Genomic DNA, 25,000 nt, shown 5'->3' on the forward strand with positions numbered 1-25,000 from the left:
CGCGCGTCAGTGTACACGCAAGCATTTATTGGTGTTTACACACGGTTACTCAAGACGCTTTGTCAAAAACAAACAGACAAACGGAACAGAGCACACAGGTCCAACCCCTTTTCCTCCCCTCCGCTTACGCAGGTTCCAGTCGGACAGCGTGTCGTCGTCATCATCCTCGTCTTCGTCGATGTCCTCGCCCTCCTCCCCCTCCCCTCCCTCGTGCTGCAGAGTGACGGTGCGAGATTTGTGGAAACGAGGCTTAATGTCCTGTTCACTGTCGGGAATGGTGTCATCCTCCTCCACGTCCCCCTGAGACAGAGACAGAGACAGACAGAGACAGAGACAGAGAGAGAGAGACAGAGAGAGCGAGAGAGAGAGAGAGACAGAGAGAGCGAGAGAGAGAGAGAGACAGAAAGAGCGAGAGAGAGAGAGAAGCTCAGTCTCAAACAGTATTTCCTCTGATGAAGATTAAGTTTATTCTACGATCAGCGAGGCAGACACAAAGCCAACCCTGACTGTCTCAGTCAAACCCAGCGGGGCGGACTCACTTTCAGCAGAATGATGTCAATCTCAGAGTACTTCATCCCATTCACCAGGATAGGAATGAGTCTGACAGAAAACAAACACAATTAAAAACACTGCGCTTCTACATCAACGACCCCAGTAAGAAAACACACTGTATTTTAGTTCAGTTGTTTTTATTTACTAAACTGCAGCAACACGCAGTCGTAATTCTCTCAGTTTCGAGTGTAATGGCCTGGACTGCTGTTTTCATGACTTGGCTGAGTTCGGGTGGACTGTACCAACTCTATTCCTGAGCGGGGGGGAATTGTACTCACTGGACCAGGTGTCCGGACAGGGCCTCCTTACAGATGGGCTGTTCCGCCAACGTGAGCCAGAACTCACAGGCCTCCAAAGCCACGTTCTCGTCTGGGTCCTGGGTTCGCTGGAGCATGTACTAAAGCAGAGAGAGAGAGAGAGAGAGAGAGAGAGAGAGAGAGAGAGAGATCACGCACTTACAAACACATGATCAGCATCAGATTAAGTTTCTACGCCTACGCACACACGTCAGGATTGACGGTGTTCCTCCGCACACCCGGCGGTGCGGATGGTGGTGCGTCCCTGCGCTGTAACACGCCTCATACATGTGAACCACTGATGAACCCAGGCTTGCAGAACAAACAATGTCTCTAAACCCACAAACATGCACCTACTGTACCACTGTCCTTCCAGACAGAACACTCTCACAACCACAGATACTGTGTCTTTGTTTAACCAAACACGCATGCTGTGTTCAGTCCGCGGTACCCAGCCTTACAAAGCTACTCTCCCTTCACGGCTGTCTCCCTGCGGCGACTGCCAAGTAATAGCAAAACATTCACCAAGTTCGCTTATGCAATATTAAGACTATTACAAAACACATGCTACGAAAAAAAACCACGTTCATCTGCCAAACTGGTGATAGAGTGACACTATGAAAAGGAAAGGGCAAAGGGAGGGACCCGAGGGTCAAAGGTCATCAGGGTCAAAGGTCTTACCTGTATGATGCTGTGCATGTGCGGAATGAGGCGGTCAATGCGGACCTCCAGCAACATCACTAGGGCTCTACAGACGTTCTTCCTCACCTCACAGTCCTCATCGCCCGCCAGCGCAAACAGACTCTGACAGACAGACAGACAGAGAGAGAGAGACAGAAAAATGATAACCCTTTTAGAACATGTAGAGAGAAAATAAGAGCTTGAGCTTGCGGTGTACAGTGCGTAAGTTTTCCGACTGTAACACTCAGTGTGTAGCCCTAATGCACTGTACACACAGACACTCAGGGTGTGTTATTTATAAAGGTTTTTCTCTAACCTCAATAAACGTGTCAATGTTGTCCATCAGGGCCTGAGCTCTCCCAATGATAAACTGATTCACACAGGCAATGGCATGAGACCTGAAGAAAACACAGAGACAGAGAGAGAGAGACGAGAGGGAAATACACAGAAAGAGAGGCAGAGAGAAAAAGATACAGAGAGAGTGGGAGAGAGAGAAAGATAAACACAGAGAGAAAGACGCATGATACGCGTGTTTAAAAAAATGACGCATGATACGTGTGTTTAAAAACATGCAGCGACAAAAAGTAAACAAACAAAATACATAAAACAGGTCAACCGCCATGTTCAGGCCAAAGAGAAATGAGTGGGTGTAGCGTGTGGGCAGGAGAAGCAGGGGGGAGGGGGGCGTCTGGAGTCTCGGGTACCTGATTTTGGGGCTGCAGTGCTTGAAGAACTGCAGGAATTTGGGGATCATGATGTTTAGAGGTCGATTAAGGGCATCGCTGTCCAGCAGCTCAGACGAATCCTCACAGATCTTCTGCAGTGCCCCGAACGAACCCTGCACACAGCAACAGACACAACTAATCACACACAGAGAACGCTCGGACACAACTAATCACACACAGAGAACGCTCGGACACAACTAATCACACACAGAAAACCACCCCCAGGACAGTCACACCTACAGAATAGTCTCAGAGAGGATTACAGACACAGCTAATCAAACAGAGAGTTCTACAGACAAAAGGAATCTCAGAAAAATAAACATGACAGCACTAATCACAGACATCAATAATCGCCCACAGTGCTAGCATGAAATACTGATCAAATCATCACAGAGAGTACTGACAACACACAAAGCACAAGGCAACAGATAACCAATAGCACTCAGAGAGCTTTACAGGCAAGAGTAATCACACTCAGTGAGCACAGCATTACAGATCCTACAGACAGACACAGAGGTCAGTACAACTGCAGACAGCACTAATCACACACAGAGATCCAACAGACTACTAAGGACACAAAGAAAAGACCCTAAACACATTATACTACATTAGACGTCAAATGATGAACATTTTCCTGTGGTAAAGCTTTGAGAGATACACAGTAAGAGGAACATACTGGCGAACCTTTGGGGAGCAGAGGACCAATTCATGTGGAAAGCCACAACAAACATCACAAACATTTCACAAACACATCACAAACATTACACAAACAGAGAAAATGAGACGCAAAAGAAACGAAGCAGCAGCAGGGAGAAGAAAGGAAAGGGAGAGAACGAAAAAAAAAACCCCAGTGAAAATAAAGAGGATCAGAAACAGAGAGACAAGTGAAAAGGGAGGGGACGAGGGAAGAAAAAAGGGAGAGAGAGAGAGAGAAGGGGGGGAGAGAGGGAGGGGGGGGAGAGAGAGAGAGAGAGAGAGAGAGAAAGAGAGAGAGAGAGAGAGAGAGAGAGAGATAACTGGATGGGAGTCAGAGTCCTGACCTCACAGGTGTTGTAATCCTCAGAGTTGAGGAGGTTACAGAGCTGAGGGAGCAACTCAGGCCACGTCTGGAGCTCCCCTTTAGACGCTATGGTGGTGATCAGAATACCTAATGAGAGAGAGAGAGAGAGAGAGAGAGAGAGAGAGAGAGAGAGAGAGAGAGAGAGAGGTTAATCTGAGCTGGTCCAATGATAAACTGATTCACAAAGGCAATGGCATGAGACCTAAAGAAACACAGACAGACAGAAAATCTTCCTGATCAAATTACATCTGCAGGCAGGACGCACAAGGACGTACCCTCCCAGTTACCGAGCGACAGTCTCCACCCAAATGCTGTGCACTCGTTCAGCCAGAAACGCTAATGAGCTCTGTTCTCGTCTTAAACAAGCACTCCCCCCACCCCCCCCCAACAAATCACACATTTTCTATAACTTTCACCAACGACAGGAACAAGCAAACTGTCACACTGACAGACACCTGGTGTTTAGCCCACACTCTCTCTCTCTCTCTCTCACACACACACACTAACCGATAGTGGCTCGGATAAGAGGCGAGGGATCTCCGATGTTGTTCAGACACTCCCTCTTGATGAAGTCAGCCACTGCCGGCGGAAAGTTCTGGTAATGCGCCTTCACGTTGTTCTTCAGAATCAGACCACTCAGGGAACGGGTCGGCTCGTCTGGAGAAAGTGAGAGACCGAGGGAGAAGATAAAGAATGAGAAAACAGAGACAGGAGGAGAAACCACATTAAGTCTTGGTCACAGAAATTGTTATACTGACATATACACTGATTAAAAAAAAACTGCAGCATTTTTTTTTTTTTTACCTTCTGATTTGAGACTGGTAAGGACAAAGATGAGGTAATTGTTGAAATCTGGGTACTGGTTGAGCTGTTCCAGTTTCTAAGAGAAGTGTTAAGGAAATTCACCTCCCACACACACACAAGCAGCACTGTCTCAGAGGATACCTTTGTTTGTTTAAATTTGCACTTTGGGCACACAGACTGATATACAGATCTGATATCCTCACTCAATCACAACATGTCATTCTGCAACGCAGGGACACAAACTCAAAAGCAAACAAATAAAACAAACAAAAAAAGACCATAAGCAAGAGTTTAAGAATGTACACACACACAGACAGACAGACAGTCTGAGTCTGGTTGAAAGGATACTTCCTGGACAGCTCTTTGTGTGGCTGTGTCTGGCGACTGGGAGTCCTTCAGGAGCTGAAGGACCTGCTGCAGACTCTGCTCGTCTGGCTGCCACTCCATCCTGTCCGCAAACACACACACACACACATACACACACAGAGCAAAACGAACACCGTGCCGCCGCCGCCGCCACACACACACGCCACACGCGCACACACACAGACCGACAAGACAAGGACACGCACACCCACAATAAAAAAACAAAAAACAAAAAACAAAAAACGGACAAATGACACAACAAAAGACAAAGGACGGATGAGTGAACTACACGAGCGCTCTACCCGAAATGGTTTGCAAGACTTGAGAGATGCAACAAGCACAAACTTTAGTGACCAAGGAGCACAGACACACACCTCTTACGAGGATGCCGTAACTCAACTGATCGGAGGCATGGACGTGATAAGCATTTAATGATGGCTCACAGACCAGATATTTCAATCTGTTATCTCGACACGAGGACAATGGAAGCGGGTGATATTGTCAGGCTTCTTCTTGGCAGTAAAATATGGCTAGCGGTTTACAGCTGCAAGTTTCTGATACGTTAAAGCCTGAATAACCCGTGATAACTACACACACTTCCACTTAGTCGGAGCTTTGTGGTCGTGCAGTGACAAGGGCATACGATTCATTAATGTAAAATCTCCCATTTTTAGTTTCTATTTCAAGTGATATGTTTTCCCTCTACTTCCTAAAGAGGTGCACAAAACCATCGATTCTTATCCTTAGGTTGCGACAAACGTGCGTGATGGAATCGAGACCCCTCTATCATGCTAACTAACTAGCACTTCTTCGATGTCTAGATATAATCAACAACCGATTTTTTTTTAGAATAAACAGTCAGCAACTGTGTTGCTGATTGCCAAAGAAACAAAATTGATCAAGAACGATATTATAATTTTCTAACTGCAGCGGTATTTGTTACTGTTTATTTACCTAGATACCTAGGCTTGGCGTTTCACGACACTCCCCGGCTTGAAAAGGCCAAAGCGGCCCCAAGTTAGCAGCTGGCGCTAATAACTATTCTTTATAGCAAAATATGCCAAAAAACCGCCAGTGCAACGCCGAGGTTAGTAACATTTCTATAAACATGAATGACAAGGACAAAGGAGACATATTTATACGGTTTGTTTTTTCAGTGACACTCGTTTTGTATGACTGACAGTGTTTCTGTAACATTAGCAAACTATAGCTAACATGGCTAGCAAGCACACGAGCGTTGAAAGTGCCGCCAAAGCGCTTACCTGATGTCTCTGGTTTGTCAAAACTCAAATCCTCCTTTTCGTTGTATGGTCTTATGTTCAGTTACCAAATCAATGCGGTTCACAGTTCGGATGGGCTTACAGTTATATTTCGGTCCCTTTGTGTGTTTGAAAGCTTGAATTTTGTGTGAGATTCTTCAATCACCGGCGCCTCTATTTCTACTGCGATAGGAGCATGGCAGACTGAATAATATCTGCTTTGAACCTCCTCGGTTTCCGTACATAACACCATTTCCATATTGGCCAATCACTGCTGAACGGAGAGCTCACATGGAAAATTATACCAGCCAAAAACAATTAATGTCAGCTTATAGAAGTAGAGCCTGCTCCCGAGGTTAAAAAATATTGAAAGGAATAAAAGTTCCTTGTTCCTGTTCATTTAAGCCTGTTCTGCCCCATTTAATATTTATATACATAGAACCTGTGGTGGACCGCTGAACAGTTTTTGCGATTACCAGCAGATGGAGACATATACAAATGGAAGAATCACGTGAACTGGGCTGAGCAACAGTTGAACTTTTAGGTGAAGTTTGTAGAACACCAAGTTACATCAGGGGGAAAAAAAAAGAGATATTATTGCAAAACAATATTTTATTTAATCGGTTTCACCTGACTAATCTACCAACCACATACAAAAAGTCCTCCACAATCAGAATTTGATAAAGAGGAATACAGACCGCGAAGTTTGACTCAAGCCTAAGTTTACCTATTACAGAGTAGTATGCTTTTGGAGGACACAGGAACACAAACAACAGAGATGCCTTTAAACTAAGGTTTTAATCATTTTCTTGGGAAACATTAACTTTCCATAACCCTCATAACATACTGAATTCTATCGAGTCCTTTAACACAGGGAGCTAATTTCACTCTTACTGCAACCCCATTTGCAGCAGGCATTGGACAACCCCACTACAACGTCCCGCCCCTTCCTGTCAGAGGTCCGAAGGGCTTCCAGGACTTCTTCTGATATGAGAGAACGTGCGGGGCGATTAAAAGACCCCCCATCTTGAGTTCCCTCTCCTGCCCAGTCCTGAGCCTCTGTCTCTGGGTGCTTGTTGTAGGAAAGTCCAGGGATTGGGTTTGAGCCCCAGCTGTCAGAGGCCTCGTCATCATGAGCGGAGAAAGGGTCGCCCGTCAGGTCGCCTGGGGGTGAGATGAAGGTTGAAGTCAGAGAGCGAGAAGTGAGACGAAGATTAAAGTCGACCTCATCTTGAAAGAAACCATAATCACCGTTTCAAAACAGCAAGACATGTCAGAGCAATGAGCAGCTGAAACAAAGCTTAGATGACACTCTTATCAAGAACAAAACATAATAACAATAACAACAACAACAAAACAACAACAACAACAACAACAACTATAAAAGTAGTAATAATAAAAATAATTTTCTATGTCAGACGTCACATGTCTCAGGAACAGTCGGGCTTACTAATCGAACCCATAAACCTCTGGTTACTGGGCTGCTTCTCCCTAAAACTATGCTAATACTGCCCTCACTGTATTTTTTCATTTTTTGCTTTTGGAAAAATGAACCATCACACACACACACACACACACACACACACACACACACTGACAGACTCAAACATCATACCTGGCATTCCAACGGATCTCCTCCACCGTGAGCCACCGCAGGTGAATATGACCGCACGTATGAACTCACGGCCGCACAGTTTCACCCCGTAGATAGGGTGCCCGTCCGTGGACTGGGCGGTGCTCACCAGCGCCGCCAGCAGGCCGAAGAGAATCACTGCAGCTTTCCACATGGCAGGGGCGACGGGCAGAGCGAAACGAAACGGAGAGAACGAGAGAGAACGAAAATTCGACGGACGGAGAAGAAATGAGGTAAGCTGAGGCAGACACTGAGGCCACAATCTTCCGTTTCTTTCATTAGGTTGGGGCGATGGCTTTCTGGTCTGTAAAGTGCCTTTGGCCCCTGTTTTATAGGAAATCCAGAGCTCTGTGCCTGACCTATACACACTCTGTGTCATCCCGGAGAGGTGTAGATAAAAGAGATGGATAAAGGAGACCTTTGAAGACACAAAGCTGGGGCAAAATAGTGTCTTAATGAAACAGCGCATCTGCAAGGCGGTGATGTCAGAAGTGTGAGACTTTATCTAATCGTGAGTGACCTTTCTGTTGGAAACATGACCTTTTTCACGGTTATGAGTACTCATATACCCGCTGACACACACACACACACACGAAAACTAAAATCCATTCTTCCCCTCCAGGTGATCTGGTCACAGCACAGAGGTTCTTGTTAATCTAGAGCTCCTGCCCCCAAGGTCTTTTTTTTTATTATTATTATAAACTCACAACGTTAAGGACACAAAAGGCGCAGTTTGGTCATGAGGGGAGTGAGAGCTGACTTCAATGTCAGCTCCGAAGGAGCAGCATCCTGTGTCCCGTGGCCAAAAGTATGTGGTTACATTCTGTCTTTTCTACATGCATTATTCAACCGGCCTAGACCTTGTCAAATTTGTGCGTGCGTGTGTGTGTGTGCGTGCGTGTGTTTCTACAAAACCACCCTTATGTCAGTTGTCTGTACCCTCTGAGTGACCCTATGGGAGTCACAGCGGTGATGTCCGCTTAGTCAACTCGCATCCAATACAGCCAGTCTCTGTGACATTTCAGTAGTGAAGATAAGGGGGGCCGAAACAAACGAGGCAGTACTCTATCAGAGGAACGAGTAATTGAAACAGAGCCGTTCGTGTAAACTGTGGTATTTTTGAGAGAGATATGAAACCTGAGATAGGCACTCTCATTCTGGCTGGCAGTTGAGAATAAACTCGATCTTGTTTTGCTAAAAAAGACCAGGGAGAGGCTAAGCACCTTCACAGCACAAACAAACAAAAAAAAAAACCCACAAGATGTAGTGAATGCTTATGAGTGCTGCATATTATAGTGTAACATCTTGCCTTGGGTAGAAAAATTTATAGTTCACATACAAATAAAAACTAATTAATTGGCAGTACTTCATAAAAGTTAATAATAATGGTAAATTAATACATAATAAATATGTATATTTTCGTATATTTGTTGTCTACATATTCAAACTGGTTTAAACATTTATTTTACACTCATATAGACAAATCATAAAAAAGCATACTCATAACCAAAGTGTATGTTATCCATGAGAAAGTAACATTTGACTGACGGAAATGTTGGCCAATGATTGGGAAAACAAGGGGTGTGTTCTTCTTGCGTAATGGCCGTAGATGATAGACAGGATTTAATTACGAATGGGCCAACAGGTTGAAGATTGACTTCCATATTAACCAATGAAAGACGGACAAGACCGTGCCTTTCTGTTGAATAAAGCCAATAAGCTGAAAGAAGAGGGCGGGACTAAATCGGGTGGGTAGCAACAGTTGCCCCGGTGAGGACGAGGCGCCATAGTCACGGTAGTCCTGGCGACAAGAACCAAGCAACGAGAATCAACAACAACAATCTGAACCATTAAGAAAAAAAACTCATCGCCAAACTAAGAAAATCCAAGAACAAACAAAAGGTGAAAATAACAGTTTTGTTCTATCCATCATTTATCTTTAACTGGCAATTATTTGAATGATTGATTATGATTTTCACACGAGAAGCGCTTTAAAGCAGGAGGGAGGCGGAGGTGCAGAAACCTTGTGCCGCGCGAGATAGAGCTGCTTTCCAAACGCTGGCGGTTGTTATGACGATGTCAAATCCATGATAGTGCTACAAAATGGCGGGTGTTGTAACGTGAGAGTGTTGTACTTCTAGTTGTGTGCTTGTTCGTCGTTGTCATTTTGATTTCAAGACTTCCAAAAGTTATTTTTCTAAGCACAGAAAGAGGAAGCGCTATTCAGGATCAAATGTCAAATGGGAAGTTTTGACTTGGAAATCACTTTATGTGGCTGTGGCCTTTTAAAAAAACCTTTCTCGGTCGCTTACAAGTAGTTTAGATTTTTTTTCATCCGACAAATCGAAGTGTCTGGTATTTGGTTGCTGAACATTTAGAGGTGAATTTGAGGAGTCTTAGAAAGTTTTCGCGAGGGAGAGTGAAAGTCGTCGAGAGGCCATATGTTTGCCAGCTCGGCCACCGCGGCTGTCACACGGGAGTGGAAGGGGCGTGGCGCATGTAAATAAGCAGGCGTGATCGACAGCCCTAGAAACCAATCCAAAATTAAAGAGGTTAGAGTGGTTTCCTAGCTACAGCGGTTATGAAAAAATGATTTCTTATCTGATGTCAACAGGTATTGAATAGGTAGGCTATTAAAAGTCTAGCAATCTATCGAGTGGCTTAAAACAGTACTCTGAACCCGTAGTACTTAAAGTTTGTGGTTTACTGTTGCTGTTAGAACTGTTGGATATTATAGCTGTTTGTTATTTTTATTTTCTAGAACAAACCATAAAAATCAAGCTAATTTTATGGAGCTGACACGAAGGCTAAATGCCAATGCAAGACCGAACATGTGAGCCTTGTTTATTTGCCCAGAACCTGAAGGACACTGAAACCTGTTGAGCTAGCTTTGAGCAACTGTATCTGACACTCAGTCTATCCTAAACAAATAGTGAAGATTAATGCGCACATGCGAAGAGTTCCCTAGATGTTTGTTTCCAAAGTCTTTTTAATCTTTGTTGTTTTAGCTCACCTTATTAATCTGCAAACTTAAGATTCGTGACCTTCAGTAACCTCTGATATGAGGTGAATGTATGCTTGATTAACTTAAACGTTGCTCTTTCTTTCTCTCTCTGTTCTGTTGGTGGTAGGTCGAAACACACGTAGCGCTCATTCACATTCATTGTTTTAAAAGCATTGTGCGGCCCCAAAACAGGAAGTGCCTCCCTTTACTTTTCGATTTGGAGACAAAAGGCTGGTTTCCGGCTCTGCTTTCTCTCCCAGCCTCAGAGCTATATCGCACTTGCGCGCGCACACACACACACGCACGCATCCACACGAACGCTAAACACACTCATTCCGTCCCTGTCCATGCCTTTGACATGCATGCAAACAGAGGCTACATACACTTATTTCCTTGTTATCCCTGCCTTTGACACATACACTGCCCAGTCTTATTTCCACTACTACACAAACTCACTACTACACTCACTCTCTCTCTCTATGTCATCTTGCAGACACAAATGCGCTCTCTTTCTCTCTCTCTCTCTCTCTCTCTCTCTCTCCATGTCTCTGACACACACACACACACACACACACACAGAGTCCTGGCTTCTGTCTGTTCTTTTTTGTGTGTGTTTATAATGATGGCAGTATGTTCATAATGCGTCGGTGCATGTATGGTTGTGGGTGTGTCTGCTGGTTATTCACAGAACTCAGTAGCCTATGTTTTTCCAGTAAGTTTTAAAAAATTCATGATCAATCATCACTTTTTCAGTTAAAAAAAATTGCGACTGTGGAAATTCATTTTTATAAAAAAAAAAATCTCACTCAAGTGCATCAAAAATACACATTTTGAGGCATGAATGTATTTCTTTTTGCAGCCACGACCCACTTCATCTGGAAGTTAATTAAGGCTGCTTGTAAAAAATTATGAATCGTTAAAGGTGTTTTCTTCAGGTGGTTAAAACCTCAGTAACTGTAATTAAGAATGTGTTGAAATGCTAAGAATGCCAATTAACTTTCTTCAGCCTCTTAGTGACACTTTGCAAGAATGTCACAGTTGACTGTGACCAGTTTTTTCCCCCTTTTTCTACACAAGTACCCCTCTCAGCCATTGCTACCATGGCAACTATATTTTCTTTTTATCACCTGCTATCAATCTCAGCAAATGTAAACTGTCTCTTGACTTTTTAGTGTCAAGTTTTTATGATTGTGTGGGTTTATAATATTAGTCAGCATGTCTTGTACGTACATATCAATTTTCATGTTCCTGTCAAGCAGTGAAAGAAAAAAAAAAAGTTTGCCAGAGTTTGTAGCATTAATTCCTGCTTATTATCGTTGGCAGCCTAGGCTTCCCTCCGTGGTTGTCATGGCAACTCCTGCGTACGTGGAAGAGCTGCAGCAGTCCTCCAGACCACAGGGGGCCAGTGTGACTACGGCCACGTCGAATCAACAAACGGCTCCAAACCCCACTGCCACACCTCAATTCTTGTCGGAGGTCCAGACGTCTCCGGGCGCAGCCCCTCAGAAGACAGTCCCTGCCTCACGGGCAAGCCAGAGTACCCCAGCTGCCAATCAGAAGACAACTGTGTTGGCCACGCCCCCTCCAGTTACCATGGCGCAAGCACAGTATGTTACTGCGGAGATCCAGAGCACAGCAACCCAGCCTAGCAACGGCCAGGGTACACCACAATACATTGTGGTGACAGTCACGGGTGAGGACACCCCCCCCTCCAACCTTACACACACACACACACACACACACACACAGAGTGTCTCTTGCAACCTCATATCTTCAGTCATATGACTAAGCATTACTTACTAATCACACACTTCATAAACTCTGTGTCATTCCTCCTTTGATACACTGAATAATTAACCCGGCCAACATGATGGGAAAACAAAAACAGCATAATTATGTTGCTGTCCTGCAGTTCAGTGGTGATTTCTGTAGTGTCTGTGGGCCTTGGTGAAGGTGTTATTATTGCTGTGTGCTATGGGAGTGTACTGGGATTGGAACATGTTTATTTCTGGATCCTTCTATTAGTGGAGAGAGAAGGAGCTGGTATAGAGTATCTCTGGGGTCGCATTACAAACGGAGATTAGGAGACATTTTCAACACACACACACACACACACACACACACACACACATTCCAGCCTCTTAAACAGACACACACACATACACACACACACATACATATTTGGGAGTCACTGAAATGATTCTTAACACAAATGCACACATTCAAGTTCACAGTTCACAGTTTCCTTTACTCACAGATTTTTACATTTTTTCCCCATACACACACACACACACACACACACACACATACACACCATTGACTTAGTTAGCCAGTCACATGAATATCTGTCCCCAACTCAACCCTGTCATTCTTTGATGTTGTGTAACAGTGTCTGTGAGTGTGTTTGATACACAACTCAAAACCTGACATTATCATACAGTAACAACACACACACACACACACACACACACACACACAAATCCACTGTCTGAGTTAGACAGACCAAGGCGAGGCAGTCAGAATGAAGTACAGGCAGGAACATGGACGTATATACTCTGATGTAGAACGGAGCTGGAGGAGGCTGAAGGGAAGAGGGAGAGAGAGAGGGAAAGGGAGGTCAGAGCGCAGCTGGAGGAGGTTGAAGGGAAGAGGGAGAGAGAGAGGGAAAGGGAGGTCAGAGAGGGGAAAGAGGAGAGAGTGGAGTAGGATTAGAACAGACAGAGACGGGGTAATGTGTTGCAACATGGACGTGAAACAAAAATAATGGCCAAAATGTAAAATGTATTTTGATTTCCCCTTGGTTTCTCTCTCTCTCTCTGTCTCTCACACACACACACACACACTCCTATGCTTTCCTGGAATGGCTATACCATTTATTTTCTCTCTCTCCTTCTCTCTCTCTCTCTCTCTCACGCACACACACGCACACACTCCTCTGCTTTCCTGGAATGGCTATGCCATTTATTTTCTCCCCCTCTCTCTCTCTCTCTCTCTCTCTCTCTCTGTCTTATTTTACTTGATACCTGTGTTTACCTGATGGAGGGATTCTTCTGCCCATCTGTAGAGATTAGCTGTCCAAGGCTACCCTCTGCCTGCACAATATAAGCATGATGGGAGAGAGAAAGAGAGAGAAGGAGGAAAAGCCTGTCTTCCTTTTCCTCTTCTTCTCCATCTCTCTCTTTCTCTCTCTCTCTCCCTCTCTCTCTCTCTCTCTCTCCCCTCTCTCTCCCTCTCCATCAGCGTGATGTAAAAGCCATGTTCTACAGTAGCTGTTTTTACAGTTTGGATGTTGCCTGTCGTGAGTATGAACGCGTTTGTTTGGAGGTGACTGGTTTATATTGTTGGGGTCATTCAAAGTTTTTTAGAGCAACTGGTAAGCTTGAGTCCGTCTTAATGGACCCAGCAGAGTCAAGGTCTCTCACTGACTGTTTCTTTCATCCTTTCTTTCTTTCTTTCTTTCTTTCTTTCTTTCTTTCTTTCTTTCTTTCTTTCTTTCTTTCTTTCTTTCTCTCTCTCTCACTCTCTCTCTGTCCCTTTCTTTGTCTGTGTGTTTACGTATTTCGTATCTCTTTTATTCCATTGTTTTCTCTCTTCGTTACCCCCTCCCCCCTACACACACACACACACACACACACACAGGCAGTCGGTTGTTAAGTCTGTATCACAGATGCCTTCGTTACAGTGATTAACAGTTTCTCGGTCTGTCTGGTGTAGATGCATATGCAAGTTTTTATTCTAGATAAATGAGATAAATGTTTTTTTTTCCACTCTCACTCTGTTTCTCATTGTCTGCCCACCATCCACCCATCTGTGCCCCCCTCCCTTCCCTCTCCTTTGTCTTTCTAGAAGGTTCTCTTCATTCCAGTGACAGCGTATCTGACTCCAGTCCCCCTCCGTCTGTGGCACAAACAGGTGTGCCCACCCAGGTGGTACAACAGGTACAAACTGCACAGGTGAGAGGGCACACACACACACACACACACACAAGTGCACTGTCTTACTCTTCGCTAGCTCTCAGTCTACTATAGCACATTTTTGTTAAACTGGTCTTAAAAAGTGCATAAATGAGTAATTAAGAAATCCTTAATTATTTATCATTTATAAACTGTTTCTGATTATCATTTTGTGTTGATCTGTAATTATTTTATTTCGTGTTGTTTCTGTTTTACGTAATACATTTGTGATTGTTGGGAAGGTGAATCACAGACTGTTTGACATGGGGTAACAGGGAAAGTTAGATGGAATTAAAAGTCAAAGTGTCATTGCGTTTGTCCACCAGCAGAGGTCAGTAGTACAGACCGCCACGAAGACCGCTCAGAGCAGCCAGCTGGGAGTCAACAACCTTCAGACAGTACACATCACTCCAGAGGTGAGACACACACACTCACACACACACACACACACACACACATGCACACATATGTTTAATTACAGAAAGAAAATGAACGTGTGAGTTGTTGCCATGGTGAATTTTGTGCGTCTGTATCTCTGAAGCGATGATGTCACCCTCAGTTCCAGATCCCCTTTGACAGTCAGATCAGGAGTGAGACAGAGACAGACAGGGAGAGACGGTGGGAGATAGACACGCAAATAAACGAGTGGACAGCCCCAGACAGCTATCCCACAAGTCTAGGAGGCAGCGACCAGGGCCACTACCCCCTCTATCCTCCTTTTCTTCCTCTCTCCATCCCTCTATCCTTGCCTCTCTCGCTGCCTTTTGTGGGGAGTTCTGGACCCTCAGTCACAGTGCAGACCCTTCAGCCACACCCTCTGCTGTATGACTCAGTGCCAGAGCTCAGAGTAAGACAGGCAGATAGACAGACAGACAGGCAGGCAGACAGACAGAAGAGTTAAGATAGAGGAGTAGAGTAAAGATAGCAGAGAAAGAGGAGTAAGAGTAGGAACAGAGAGAGTTTACAGAAGAGCAGAGAAAGTTAGTGTTGAAGTCATAGGATACAGCAGATGTTTTACCTGGACTAATGTCCGTGTCCGTTTGTGCGTCTGCGCGCGCGCGTGCGTGCGCGCGCGTGTGTGTGTGTGTGTGTTGTAGCAGATCCAGCAGGTGCAGCATGTGTACTCCAGTCAGGTGCAGTACGTGGAGGGAGATGCCAACTACAACAACACTGCCATGTGAGTGTGTAGCTCCCCCCCCCTCACCCCCCCCACCCTCCTCCACTGTTTCCCTGTACTCTCTGTATGGCCTGTCAGACACCTTCTCTTAGTCTGCTCTCTGTGTAAAATCCTCTATTACCTCAGCCAGAACTCTCTCTCTCCTTGTCTCTGTCGGCAGTCGGTCAGGTAGCTACCCGTACACAGAAACCCCTATCTACACCCAAACCACGCCCACGGGCACCGCCTACTTTGAAGCCACGCCCTCCTCGGGGTCCAATCCTTCCACCCCGGTTACCTCGCCGACCGTTTCCGTGACAACCGGCTCCATGTTCGTGTCCAACAGCAATTCTGGCGGCGGCAGCGGGGTCGTTAGCGTGGCGACGGGAGCGTCTACGGCGACCTCGGGAGGCGGGGCTTATGTGATTCAGGGCGGGTACATGCTGGGAGCGGGAAGCGGAGCAAGCGGTGGAAACCAGAACTATTCACACAACACACGGGCTTCTCCAGCCACCGTGAGTTCTGACTGTGTGTGTGTGTGTGTGTGTGTGTTTGTGTGTGTGTGTTTAGAAATAGGTTTGTGCGTGTCTTGATTGTGTAAAAACCTGGGAAAGGGAGCTCTGCGTGTGTGGGTGTCAGTAGAGTGTATGTGATAACCATAGTGCTGTGGTGCTCTAATGTACACTGTGTTGTCATCAGATGTGTAGCGTATGCAGTCACTGGACATAAACAAAATATCATGAGGTGGGTTAGGTACAACTCCAGCCAGAGTAACAGTTTTCTCTCTTTTTCTCTCTCTCTCTCTCTCTCTCTCTCTCTCTCTCTCTCTCTCTCTCTCTCTCTCTCTCTCTCACTTTGTCTGTCTGTCTCTCTGCCTGACTGTGTCTGCCTGTCTGTGTCTGCCTGTCTGTGTCTGCCTGTCTCTCTGCCTGTCTGTCTCTCTGCCTGTCTGTGTCTGTCTGTCTGTCTGTCTGCCTGTCTGTCTGTCTCAGGTGCAGTGGCTGTTGGAGAACTATGAGACGGCAGAGGGTGTGAGTCTGCCTCGGTCCACCCTGTACTGTCACTACCTCCTTCACTGTCAGGAAGCCAAGATAGAGCCAGTCAACGCCGCCTCGTTCGGCAAACTCATCCGCTCTGTCTTCATGGGCCTGAGGACCCGACGCCTGGGCACCAGGTACACACACGCACACGCACACCCACACACTTACAGTTACTACATACGTGAGTAGACGCACACATACTCACAGTTATAGCATGCATAACCAGACCCACACACATATGCAGAGTTAGAACATTCATATGTAAACATAGTCTCTCACCACCCCTTAATTTACACACAGCACATGTGAGTTGGGAATGTGGTGTGTACTGTAGAACAGACACAAGCGGCAGGTGGGTCTGATACCTTAGTTTTACCAGATGACTGTGGCCTACACAATGGCATTTCCAAGTAATGTCTGGTTTATGTCTCTGTGTGTGTGTGTGTGTGTTTCAGAGGGAACTCTAAATATCATTATTATGGCCTGAGGATTAAAGCGTCCTCACCTCTGCACCGTCTAATGGAGGACCAGCAGCACCTGGCTATGAGACAACAGCCCTTCTCTCAGAAACAGAGGTGTGTATGTTGTGTGTATGTGTGTGTGCGTGCAGGCTTGCATACGCACGAATGTGTGTGTCTGTGTGAGGCAAGACGTCAACCTGCTCTTCTGTGTAACAATACTTGTGGCTGGAGTTTGCGTTTGATTGACAGCACCGTCTCCTCTCTCTGTAGGACAAAGCCGGTACAGAAGGTGGAGGGAATGACCAATGGGATGGCTTTGGGGGCAGGGCAGCAGGGGGCGGGCCTGTCCGACATCAGTGCCCAAGTTCAACAATACCAACAGTTCCTGGGTAAGTATCCAACAAACAAGCGCATCACCGCATATGAGAGAGAGCTGATTTTCACTCTGCGGAATTATTTTATAACTGTCGACACCTACACTCCGAGTTATTCCTGAGAGAGTGCTGTTTTGAAATGCTTACATATTTACACTTGCTCAAATGTGTTTGTTTTTGTATAAATGCTTTAACATATATACATGAATTAAGTGTAACGAATACTCACAGGTAATTAAATTAAAATAAATGAATTTTCTGGGGAGCTTGTATGATCACAGAGGACCGCGTGGGTGTCTGTGGTTTTGGAATCGTGCCACGTGTGGAAAAAGTTAAACGGAGTGAAAAGGAAAACAAACAGCACTCTCTGCACACGCCTCACCGTAAAAGTCGCCAGATTCAGTTTTACCCTGTGGCTCCCCGCTGCCAGCGTTACACAGAGTTTTATGTGCGGCGATTACGCCACTTAAATAGTTCACGATGGTCGAGACGTCGTTGCTTTTGCTTTTGACGTCAGCGGGCCTTTTTTAAAGAAAAAAGCTCCGGTCTTCTTTGGGGCTTTTGTATCTGTGTGAGGAGAGGTAAAGTTCTAGACCGGGTCTGGACGGGGCCTCCCTTCAGTCCCAGGGATCAGGTTTCAGTGGAGGTCTAAGAGGGCGGGGTTTTTGTTATGGATCTCAAGACATCTGATTCTAGTCTAGATGATGTCAGAGTTTTAGTCTGGGACTAGAACGGTCCAGTTTTATTCATGGTTAACCGGTGTCTGGGCTTACAGCAGACAGGACTAAGTCTGTCTCTAAAGGGACTAGGGTTACAGCTCAAATTTAGCCTGGGTCTGGAAGGGTCAAATTTAGTCTGGGTCTGGAAGGGTCAAATTTAGTCTGGCTCTGGACAGTTTAAATTTCGTCTCTGGTCAAGAAGGGTCATGTTCACAGACATGAGATACGATTTCGGTGAAACAGGGTCTATCAGACAACCATTACAGACACAGACATAGCCACCACAGTGACAGCAAGTTTCAGACGGATTGGGTGTCAGAGATCAGGTCTCAGAGATAGACAGTTTAGCGTGCATCACAAAAAGATGTGTGTGTGTGTGTGTGTGTTTTTAAGTCCTGGTCTAGAGGGGCCCGGGTTTCAGTCTAATCACGTCAAGTGTTTGGTTTTCCTTCCAGACGCCACGCGGACTCTGCCCGAGTTTCCCGAGATCGACTTCCATGGAAAAGCTCTCCCGGACGGCATTGTTCCAGAGCACATCCGGGCATTCCAGCAGCTGTACCGGGAACACTGCGAGGTAACGCCCCCCTCACCTCCAACTCCCTCTACTCCTCTTCCTCTCTCCGTCATTCCCGTTAAGATGAACGAAAAGCAAAGGTTAACGGCGCACCTGCCAAAGGACACATCTCCTGTTAGAGTGATTTATGTATTTTTATTTATTGATTTTTTTTTGTTTTATGAATTGACATGTTCCTGTTTGATCGAGAGCGCCACTCTTAAAGGGCCGTCCATTAATGATTGTTGGTTTTGGCTTTTGAGGTGAGAATAAATGGAGTGGCCATTCCAGGAAAGCATATGAGAGTCAGAAAGAGAGAGAGAGCAAGAGAGAGATAGAGAGAGAGAGGGAGTGAGAGAGAGAAAGAAGAAAAAAGAGAAAGAGAGGTTGCCGTAGTGATGTAGTTGTATGATGTGTTTCAGTGAACAACAGTAAAATTTATTTTTATTCCCAGTATAACATGTCTCTGGTTTCACTGTGTTGTTAACGATACGTCGACTGTGTTTTACTTTTATTCTGGTGGTTTTCTAAAATCTACACAAGCCACTGAAGGGGGGGTTGAGCTGAAGGGGGGTTGAGCTGTTCTGACATGTGTCCATCCTCCAAAACACATAGGATCGTTTTAGTTGTCTTGATTGACAGAGCGGTTGTTCATCGTGTCTAGTCATGTAAACTGATTAATGGTGTTTTTATTGATAAAGGGAACACACATGAGAATTCCTTTTTCCCCAGTTAGCCACACCTGCTCGCTTATAAGCCAGTCTCAAACTGGTCACATACCACCACCTAGTGTACAGATTAGGCATTGCATGGTGGAGCAGCGTGCGACAGGGAATTATAGTGAAATTCAAAGTAAATGATGAATATACAGCTGTGTTGTGTGTTGTCTGCCATACAGTATTAGGTGTGTTGATGTGCTGTAGGCTGTTACAGTGATATGTGTGTGTGTGTGTGTGTGTGTGTATACATGTAGGCAATCCTGGACGTGATGGTGAATCTTCAGTTCACACTGGTGGAGACATTATGGAAGACTTTCTGGAGATTCAGTGAGGGACAGGCCACCGACCCTGAGACACTCAGTGTGTGAGTGGAACACACACACACGCACGCACACACACACACACACACACACACACAGACACATCTAAAATTACTGACTGTAATGCATCATTAAGATGTGTGTATTTACTGCGTGTGTGTGTGTGTGTGTAGTCATGGTGAATCAGAGAAGCGTCTGCCCAAGTCTTGCCTGGTTCTGTTGTGTAAGTATGAGCCGGTTCTGCACTGGAGCCACAACTGTGACAATACACTGTACCAGAGTCTAGTGGAGATCCTCATCCCAGACGTCCTGAGACCCATACCCAGTGAGTTACACAACTCTACACAACTCTACAGAACACTACACAACACTACGCAACTCTACACAACACTACACAACTTTATACAACTCTACACAACTCTACACAACACAACATTATACAACTCTGCACAACTCTACGTCTACACATCTCTATACAACACAATACTATACAACAGTACACCATACCACTCCACACAGTACTTCACACAGGAAAGTAAACACACAAACACATTCTTCTCTCTCTCTCTCTTGTCTGTCTGTCTGTCTGTGTGTCTGAGGTGCCTTAACTCAAGCCATCCGTAACTTTGCCAAGAGTCTGGAGAGCTGGCTCACCAATGCCATGATGAATATCCCAGAGGAAATGGTCCGCATTAAGGTCTGACTGCACACACACACACGCACACACACACACACGCACGCGCACACGCACACGCACACACACACAGAGTCTATGGAAGATCCCTGTCATTATAAACATATACATGTTCTCTCCATATAGACATACATCACTGTCTGCTCTGACACACGTTCAGTGATGCGTGTGTGCGTGTGTGCGTGTGTGCGTGTGTGTGTGTGTGTAGGTGACGTCTGCGGGGGCCTTTGCTCAAACCCTACGCAGGTACACCTCTCTGAACCATCTGGCCCAAGCGGCCCGGGCCGTCTTGCAGAACTCCGCCCAGATCAACCAGATGCTCAGCGACCTCAACAGAGTCGACTTCAGCAACGTTCAGGTCTGTCTCCTCCTCTCTCCCCCTCTCTCCCCCTCTCTCCTCCTCTCACCCCCTCTCTCCTCCTCTCTCCTCCTCTCTCCCCCTCTCTCCCCCTCTCTCCTCGTCTCTCCTCCTCTCTCCTCCTCTCTCCCCCTCTCTCCTCCTCTCTCCTCCTCTCTCCCCCTCTCTCCCCCTCTCTCCTCCTCTCTCCCCCTCTCTCCTCGTCTCTCCTCCTCTCTCCCCCTCTCTCCTCCTCTCTCCTCCTCTCTCCTCGTCTCTCCTCCTCTCTCCCCCTCTCTCCTCCTCTCTCCTCCTCTCTCCCCCTCTCTCCTCCTCTCTCCCCCTCTCTCCCCGTCTCTCCTCCTGTCTCCCCCTCTCTCCCCGTCTCTTCTCCTCTCTCCTCCTCTCTCCCCCTCTCTCCTCCTCTCTCCTCCTCTATCCGCCTCCCTTTCCCCTTTCTGCGGTTTCAGATATTCAAACCGCAAAAAAAACCCCGTAGTCTGTGCAACAATGACACCTTTATATCTGCATTGGCTTTTTGGGGTGATACGCTGCAGTGTGGCTGAATACACAGTTGTTTGTCTGTAAATGTGATAACAGGAAGGGTGTGGTTTATAACTGATTCTCGGTCTCTCTGCCTGTCTGTCTGTCTCTCTCTCCCTCTCAGGAGCAGGCCTCGTGGGTGTGTGGCTGCGAGGACAGGGTGGTGCAGCGGTTGGAGCAGGACTTTAAGGTCACTCTTCAGCAGCAGAACTCTTTAGAACAGTGGGCTGCCTGGCTGGACGGAGTCGTCTCCCAGGTCCTAAAGCCCTACCAGTCCAGCCCTGCCTTCCCCAAAGCAGCCAAACTGTTCCTGCTCAAATGGTCCTTCTACAGGTGAGAGAAAAAAGAGAGGAGAGACAGACAGAGTCCCTCTACAGTGTTAATTATGTGATGTACTACAATACCCAGAATGCAACAGTTTAACAGATTGAATTTACTTTAAGACTTAAAGATTCACTGTACCAGATATGACCTCTTTTTTGTTGTAAAAAGTACTTTAACCAGAAGTGTAAGCCACAATGTGTCCATGAGCAATCAAATCTGTATCCGGTTTGTATAGATCAGAGGTGGCAAGGCAGAACTCAGTGTAAACACAGTCATAATGTCCTCCTTTTAAATGTGGTCCAAAATATCATGTTTAAGTCTCAAAATTTGGAATACCCACGTTTGACTTGATCACTTTTGAATATAAAACGTTTTTATAGCAGTAGACCTGACCTTACATGAACATCTGAGTCACTCTCACACTCTCTCTCTCTCTGTCTGTCTGTCTCCCTATCTCTCTCTATATATATCTATCTCTGTCTCTCTCTCTCTCTTTCTCTTTCTCTCTGTCTGTCTCACTCCCTGTCTCTTTCTACATATATCTATCTCTTTCTCTCTCTCTCTTTCTCTCTCTTTATCTCTCTGTCTGTCTGTTTCTGTCTCTCTCTCGCTCTCTCTCTCTCTCTACATATATATACATATATATATATATCTGTCTCTCTCTCTGTCTCTCTGTCCGTCTGTTTCTGTCTCACTCTCTCTCTCTCTATATATATATATCTGTCTCTCTCTCTCTCTGTCTGTAGCTCCATGGTGATCAGGGATCTGACCTTGCGCAGTGCGGCCAGTTTTGGGTCTTTCCACCTGATCAGACTCCTGTATGATGAATATATGTATTACCTCATCGAACACAGAGTCGCCCAGGCCAAAGGAGAAACACCTATCGCTGTTATGGGAGAGGTATGCACACACACACACACACACACAAACACCCACACAAACACACCCACAAAAACACACACTGTCACACAGAAAAACAAAAAAACATACACACCCAGGTTACCCACCTATTGATGTCATAGGAGGAGTACACAGACACACACACACACACAGAGTTGTACAGGCCATCATTATTGTGGGAGAGGCACACACACACACACACACATACACACACGGTTGCAGGGGCCAAAGGAAAGAAGAAGACTTATCATGATTATGGGAGGTACACACACATGCCAGGTCACGGAGGCTAATGGAGACAGATTCTGTGGCTGTTATAGGTGACGCACAAATACACACTCGCCCACACTGCAGGAGAAACACCCAGAACTGTTACGTTAGAGGTTTTAATACAGAAGCATGTGGAGACACAGCCCAAAGTCAGACCAGAGGACAAACAAACACACTGCTCACTGTCGTGGGAGAGCTACACACACACACACACACCTATTCTCAAACCACGCATGCTGACAGACACACACAAAGGCATATATAATCACTCAAAACATACAACACACCCAAACTCACTTCTAAAGGTATACATGCGTGAATGCACACGCATATACAAAAACACTCACACACACACACACACACAGATGCACAGAGATGGGTCTCTCATTCACTCATTTACTCTCTCACAACCTGAGGTGCACACACACACACACACATGCGTACATGCATACATACATACTCATTCATGACCTGAGGCACACACAGACACACTGACCTACCTTTGTTCACTCTCACTCACATTTACAGTAAACACTAGAAGTCAGTGACTGTCTCAGTGATGTCATAATTCATTTTGTGGAGATGTTAAGTGATGTCATAATGTTCTGACAGTCTTAGTGATGTCACAATGTCCTGCTCTCCCCTTTCTTTCTCTCAGTTTGCCAGTCTGGGCAGGAGTCTCAACACACCAGACCCTGATAAAGGTAATGTTCCTCTTCATCATCATCATCATCATCATCATCATCAACTACATTTCAGTACACATTATTACGTGAATACGTGAATGTACATGCTGAAAGGACTAAGAGCGTGTGTGTGTGTGTTGCAGATGAGGAAGAGGAGGAAGAGAGTGATGAAGATCAGGACCTGTCTCTGCCACCTGATGCAGCAGTGCTGGGAGATGAGTCTTTGGAGCCGCCAGCTAAACTGGCCAGAACTGACTCCAGAGCTCTGTTTAACAACAGCAAGAATTAACACACACACACACACACACACACACACACACACACACACACCAGAGCTTTGTTTAACAACAGCAAGAATTAACACACACATTCACACATACAGACCAGAGGTCTGATTAACAATGGCAAGAATTAACACACACACACACACACACACACACACATAAACCAGAGCTTTGTTTAACAACAGCAAGACAGCAAGACTCAACACACACACACACACACACACACACACACACAGATAAACCAGAGCTCTGTTTAACAACAGTGAGAATTAGCTATCTCTATTTCTCTCTCTCTCTCTCTCTCTCACTCTCACACACACTCACACACACACACACAAACAGAACTCAGAGCTCTATTTAACAACAAGACAGTTTAAAATAACATGAGTTCTCACATGCGCTCAGAAAATAACATGTACACGTCTTAGAGGTCTGTTTAAAAGCACGGAGAATGTATAGGCCCTACAGAGATTCTCACGCATGCACTCACTCACACTCACACTCTCACACACACACACACACACACACACACGTACATTTGCTTTAATTGTGTTGTTTTATATCCATCTATTCATTTTTACTTGTGCCATACTGCCAATGTTGCCTCATACCTCACACTTTCATTACTCTGTTTTCACAGAGAGAGAGAGAGAGAGAGATCTGACTGTCTGTCCCAGAGTGCTGGACGTGCTGTATTTTGTGAATGTGTATATGATACCAGAGCTTGACTTGTACTCTCTGTCTCTCTGACTGTGGGGATGACCTGCGGTACAGAACTCCACATTTGAATCTGCACCTTCATCTCCCCCCTAATGCATTTGTTCATTAAGAGTAAATGAGAAATTGAATGGAAGTGAGAAAGATAAACAAAAAAAAGACCCCCCTCCACCCCACCCCCCCTCTCTTTCAGTCTTTCTCCATCACTTTTCATTTAATTTTGTTTTCATTGCTTTCATCGCTTTGTTTTGCCTTAATTTAGTTAAACAAACCAAAAAAAGAAAGAAAGAAAGAAAGAAAAAATCACACAGGATCTAGCTGTTTGTCATCTCTTTTGCCTCGACCATTGTACCCAATGCCTTACACTCTTCCTGTCGCCAAAAAAAAAAAGAAAGAAAAATGTTCCCTTATAGGATTTAGGGCTATTTTCTTATATCTTCATTTACAACCCCCAGCCCTCCCTTTCTCTTTGGTAGTGTTCTTGAGTAGGCCTCGCTGGGAATGAATATGCAGTGTCATCGGTGTAGCTTGTGTAGACTCACCATAATATACATTGGGCTTTTGCCCACG

General features: G+C 45.5%; 3 protein-coding genes across 3 annotated transcripts in view; 1 reads left to right on the plus strand and 2 right to left on the minus strand.

Moving 5' to 3' along the window:
* Nucleotides 1-5,877, minus strand: part of tnpo2b (transportin 2b) — a 14,078-nt gene extending 8,201 nt beyond the window's left edge. Inside the window, exons 1-11 of the mRNA XM_030779656.1 lie at nucleotides 5,747-5,877; nucleotides 4,467-4,566; nucleotides 4,119-4,194; nucleotides 3,822-3,971; nucleotides 3,295-3,401; nucleotides 2,234-2,367; nucleotides 1,846-1,927; nucleotides 1,530-1,652; nucleotides 831-949; nucleotides 540-600; nucleotides 129-300 (exon numbers count right to left, since the gene is read on the minus strand). Of these exons, the coding sequence (XP_030635516.1) occupies nucleotides 129-300; nucleotides 540-600; nucleotides 831-949; nucleotides 1,530-1,652; nucleotides 1,846-1,927; nucleotides 2,234-2,367; nucleotides 3,295-3,401; nucleotides 3,822-3,971; nucleotides 4,119-4,194; nucleotides 4,467-4,565 (1,123 nt within the window). The 5' untranslated portion in view covers nucleotide 4,566; nucleotides 5,747-5,877. The remainder of the gene's footprint in view (nucleotides 1-128; nucleotides 301-539; nucleotides 601-830; nucleotides 950-1,529; nucleotides 1,653-1,845; nucleotides 1,928-2,233; nucleotides 2,368-3,294; nucleotides 3,402-3,821; nucleotides 3,972-4,118; nucleotides 4,195-4,466; nucleotides 4,567-5,746) is intronic.
* Nucleotides 5,878-6,608: 731 nt separating this feature from the next.
* rln3b (relaxin 3b) lies at nucleotides 6,609-7,530 on the minus strand. The gene is made up of 2 exons (XM_030780721.1): nucleotides 7,359-7,530; nucleotides 6,609-6,907 (listed from the first exon to the last, which is right to left on the minus strand). The coding sequence occupies exons 1-2, from the start codon at nucleotides 7,528-7,530 to the stop codon at nucleotides 6,609-6,611; spliced, it is 471 nt and encodes a 156-aa protein (XP_030636581.1).
* A 1,731-nt stretch (nucleotides 7,531-9,261) lies between these two features.
* Nucleotides 9,262-23,743, plus strand: rfx1b (regulatory factor X, 1b (influences HLA class II expression)). Its single transcript, XM_030779889.1, has 18 exons — nucleotides 9,262-9,278; nucleotides 11,704-12,073; nucleotides 14,227-14,333; nucleotides 14,660-14,749; nucleotides 15,434-15,510; nucleotides 15,671-16,004; nucleotides 16,482-16,663; nucleotides 16,985-17,104; nucleotides 17,261-17,379; nucleotides 18,539-18,657; nucleotides 19,610-19,719; nucleotides 19,849-20,000; nucleotides 20,275-20,372; nucleotides 20,578-20,727; nucleotides 21,374-21,582; nucleotides 22,320-22,473; nucleotides 23,402-23,447; nucleotides 23,573-23,743. The coding sequence occupies exons 2-18, from the start codon at nucleotides 11,728-11,730 to the stop codon at nucleotides 23,716-23,718; spliced, it is 2,559 nt and encodes an 852-aa protein (XP_030635749.1). The 5' UTR covers nucleotides 9,262-9,278; nucleotides 11,704-11,727; the 3' UTR covers nucleotides 23,719-23,743.
* The last annotated feature ends 1,257 nt before the right edge of the window (nucleotides 23,744-25,000 follow it).

Source organism: Chanos chanos, chromosome 7 (assembly GCF_902362185.1).
Source record: "Chanos chanos chromosome 7, fChaCha1.1, whole genome shotgun sequence".
Lineage (NCBI taxonomy): Eukaryota > Metazoa > Chordata > Actinopteri > Gonorynchiformes > Chanidae > Chanos > Chanos chanos.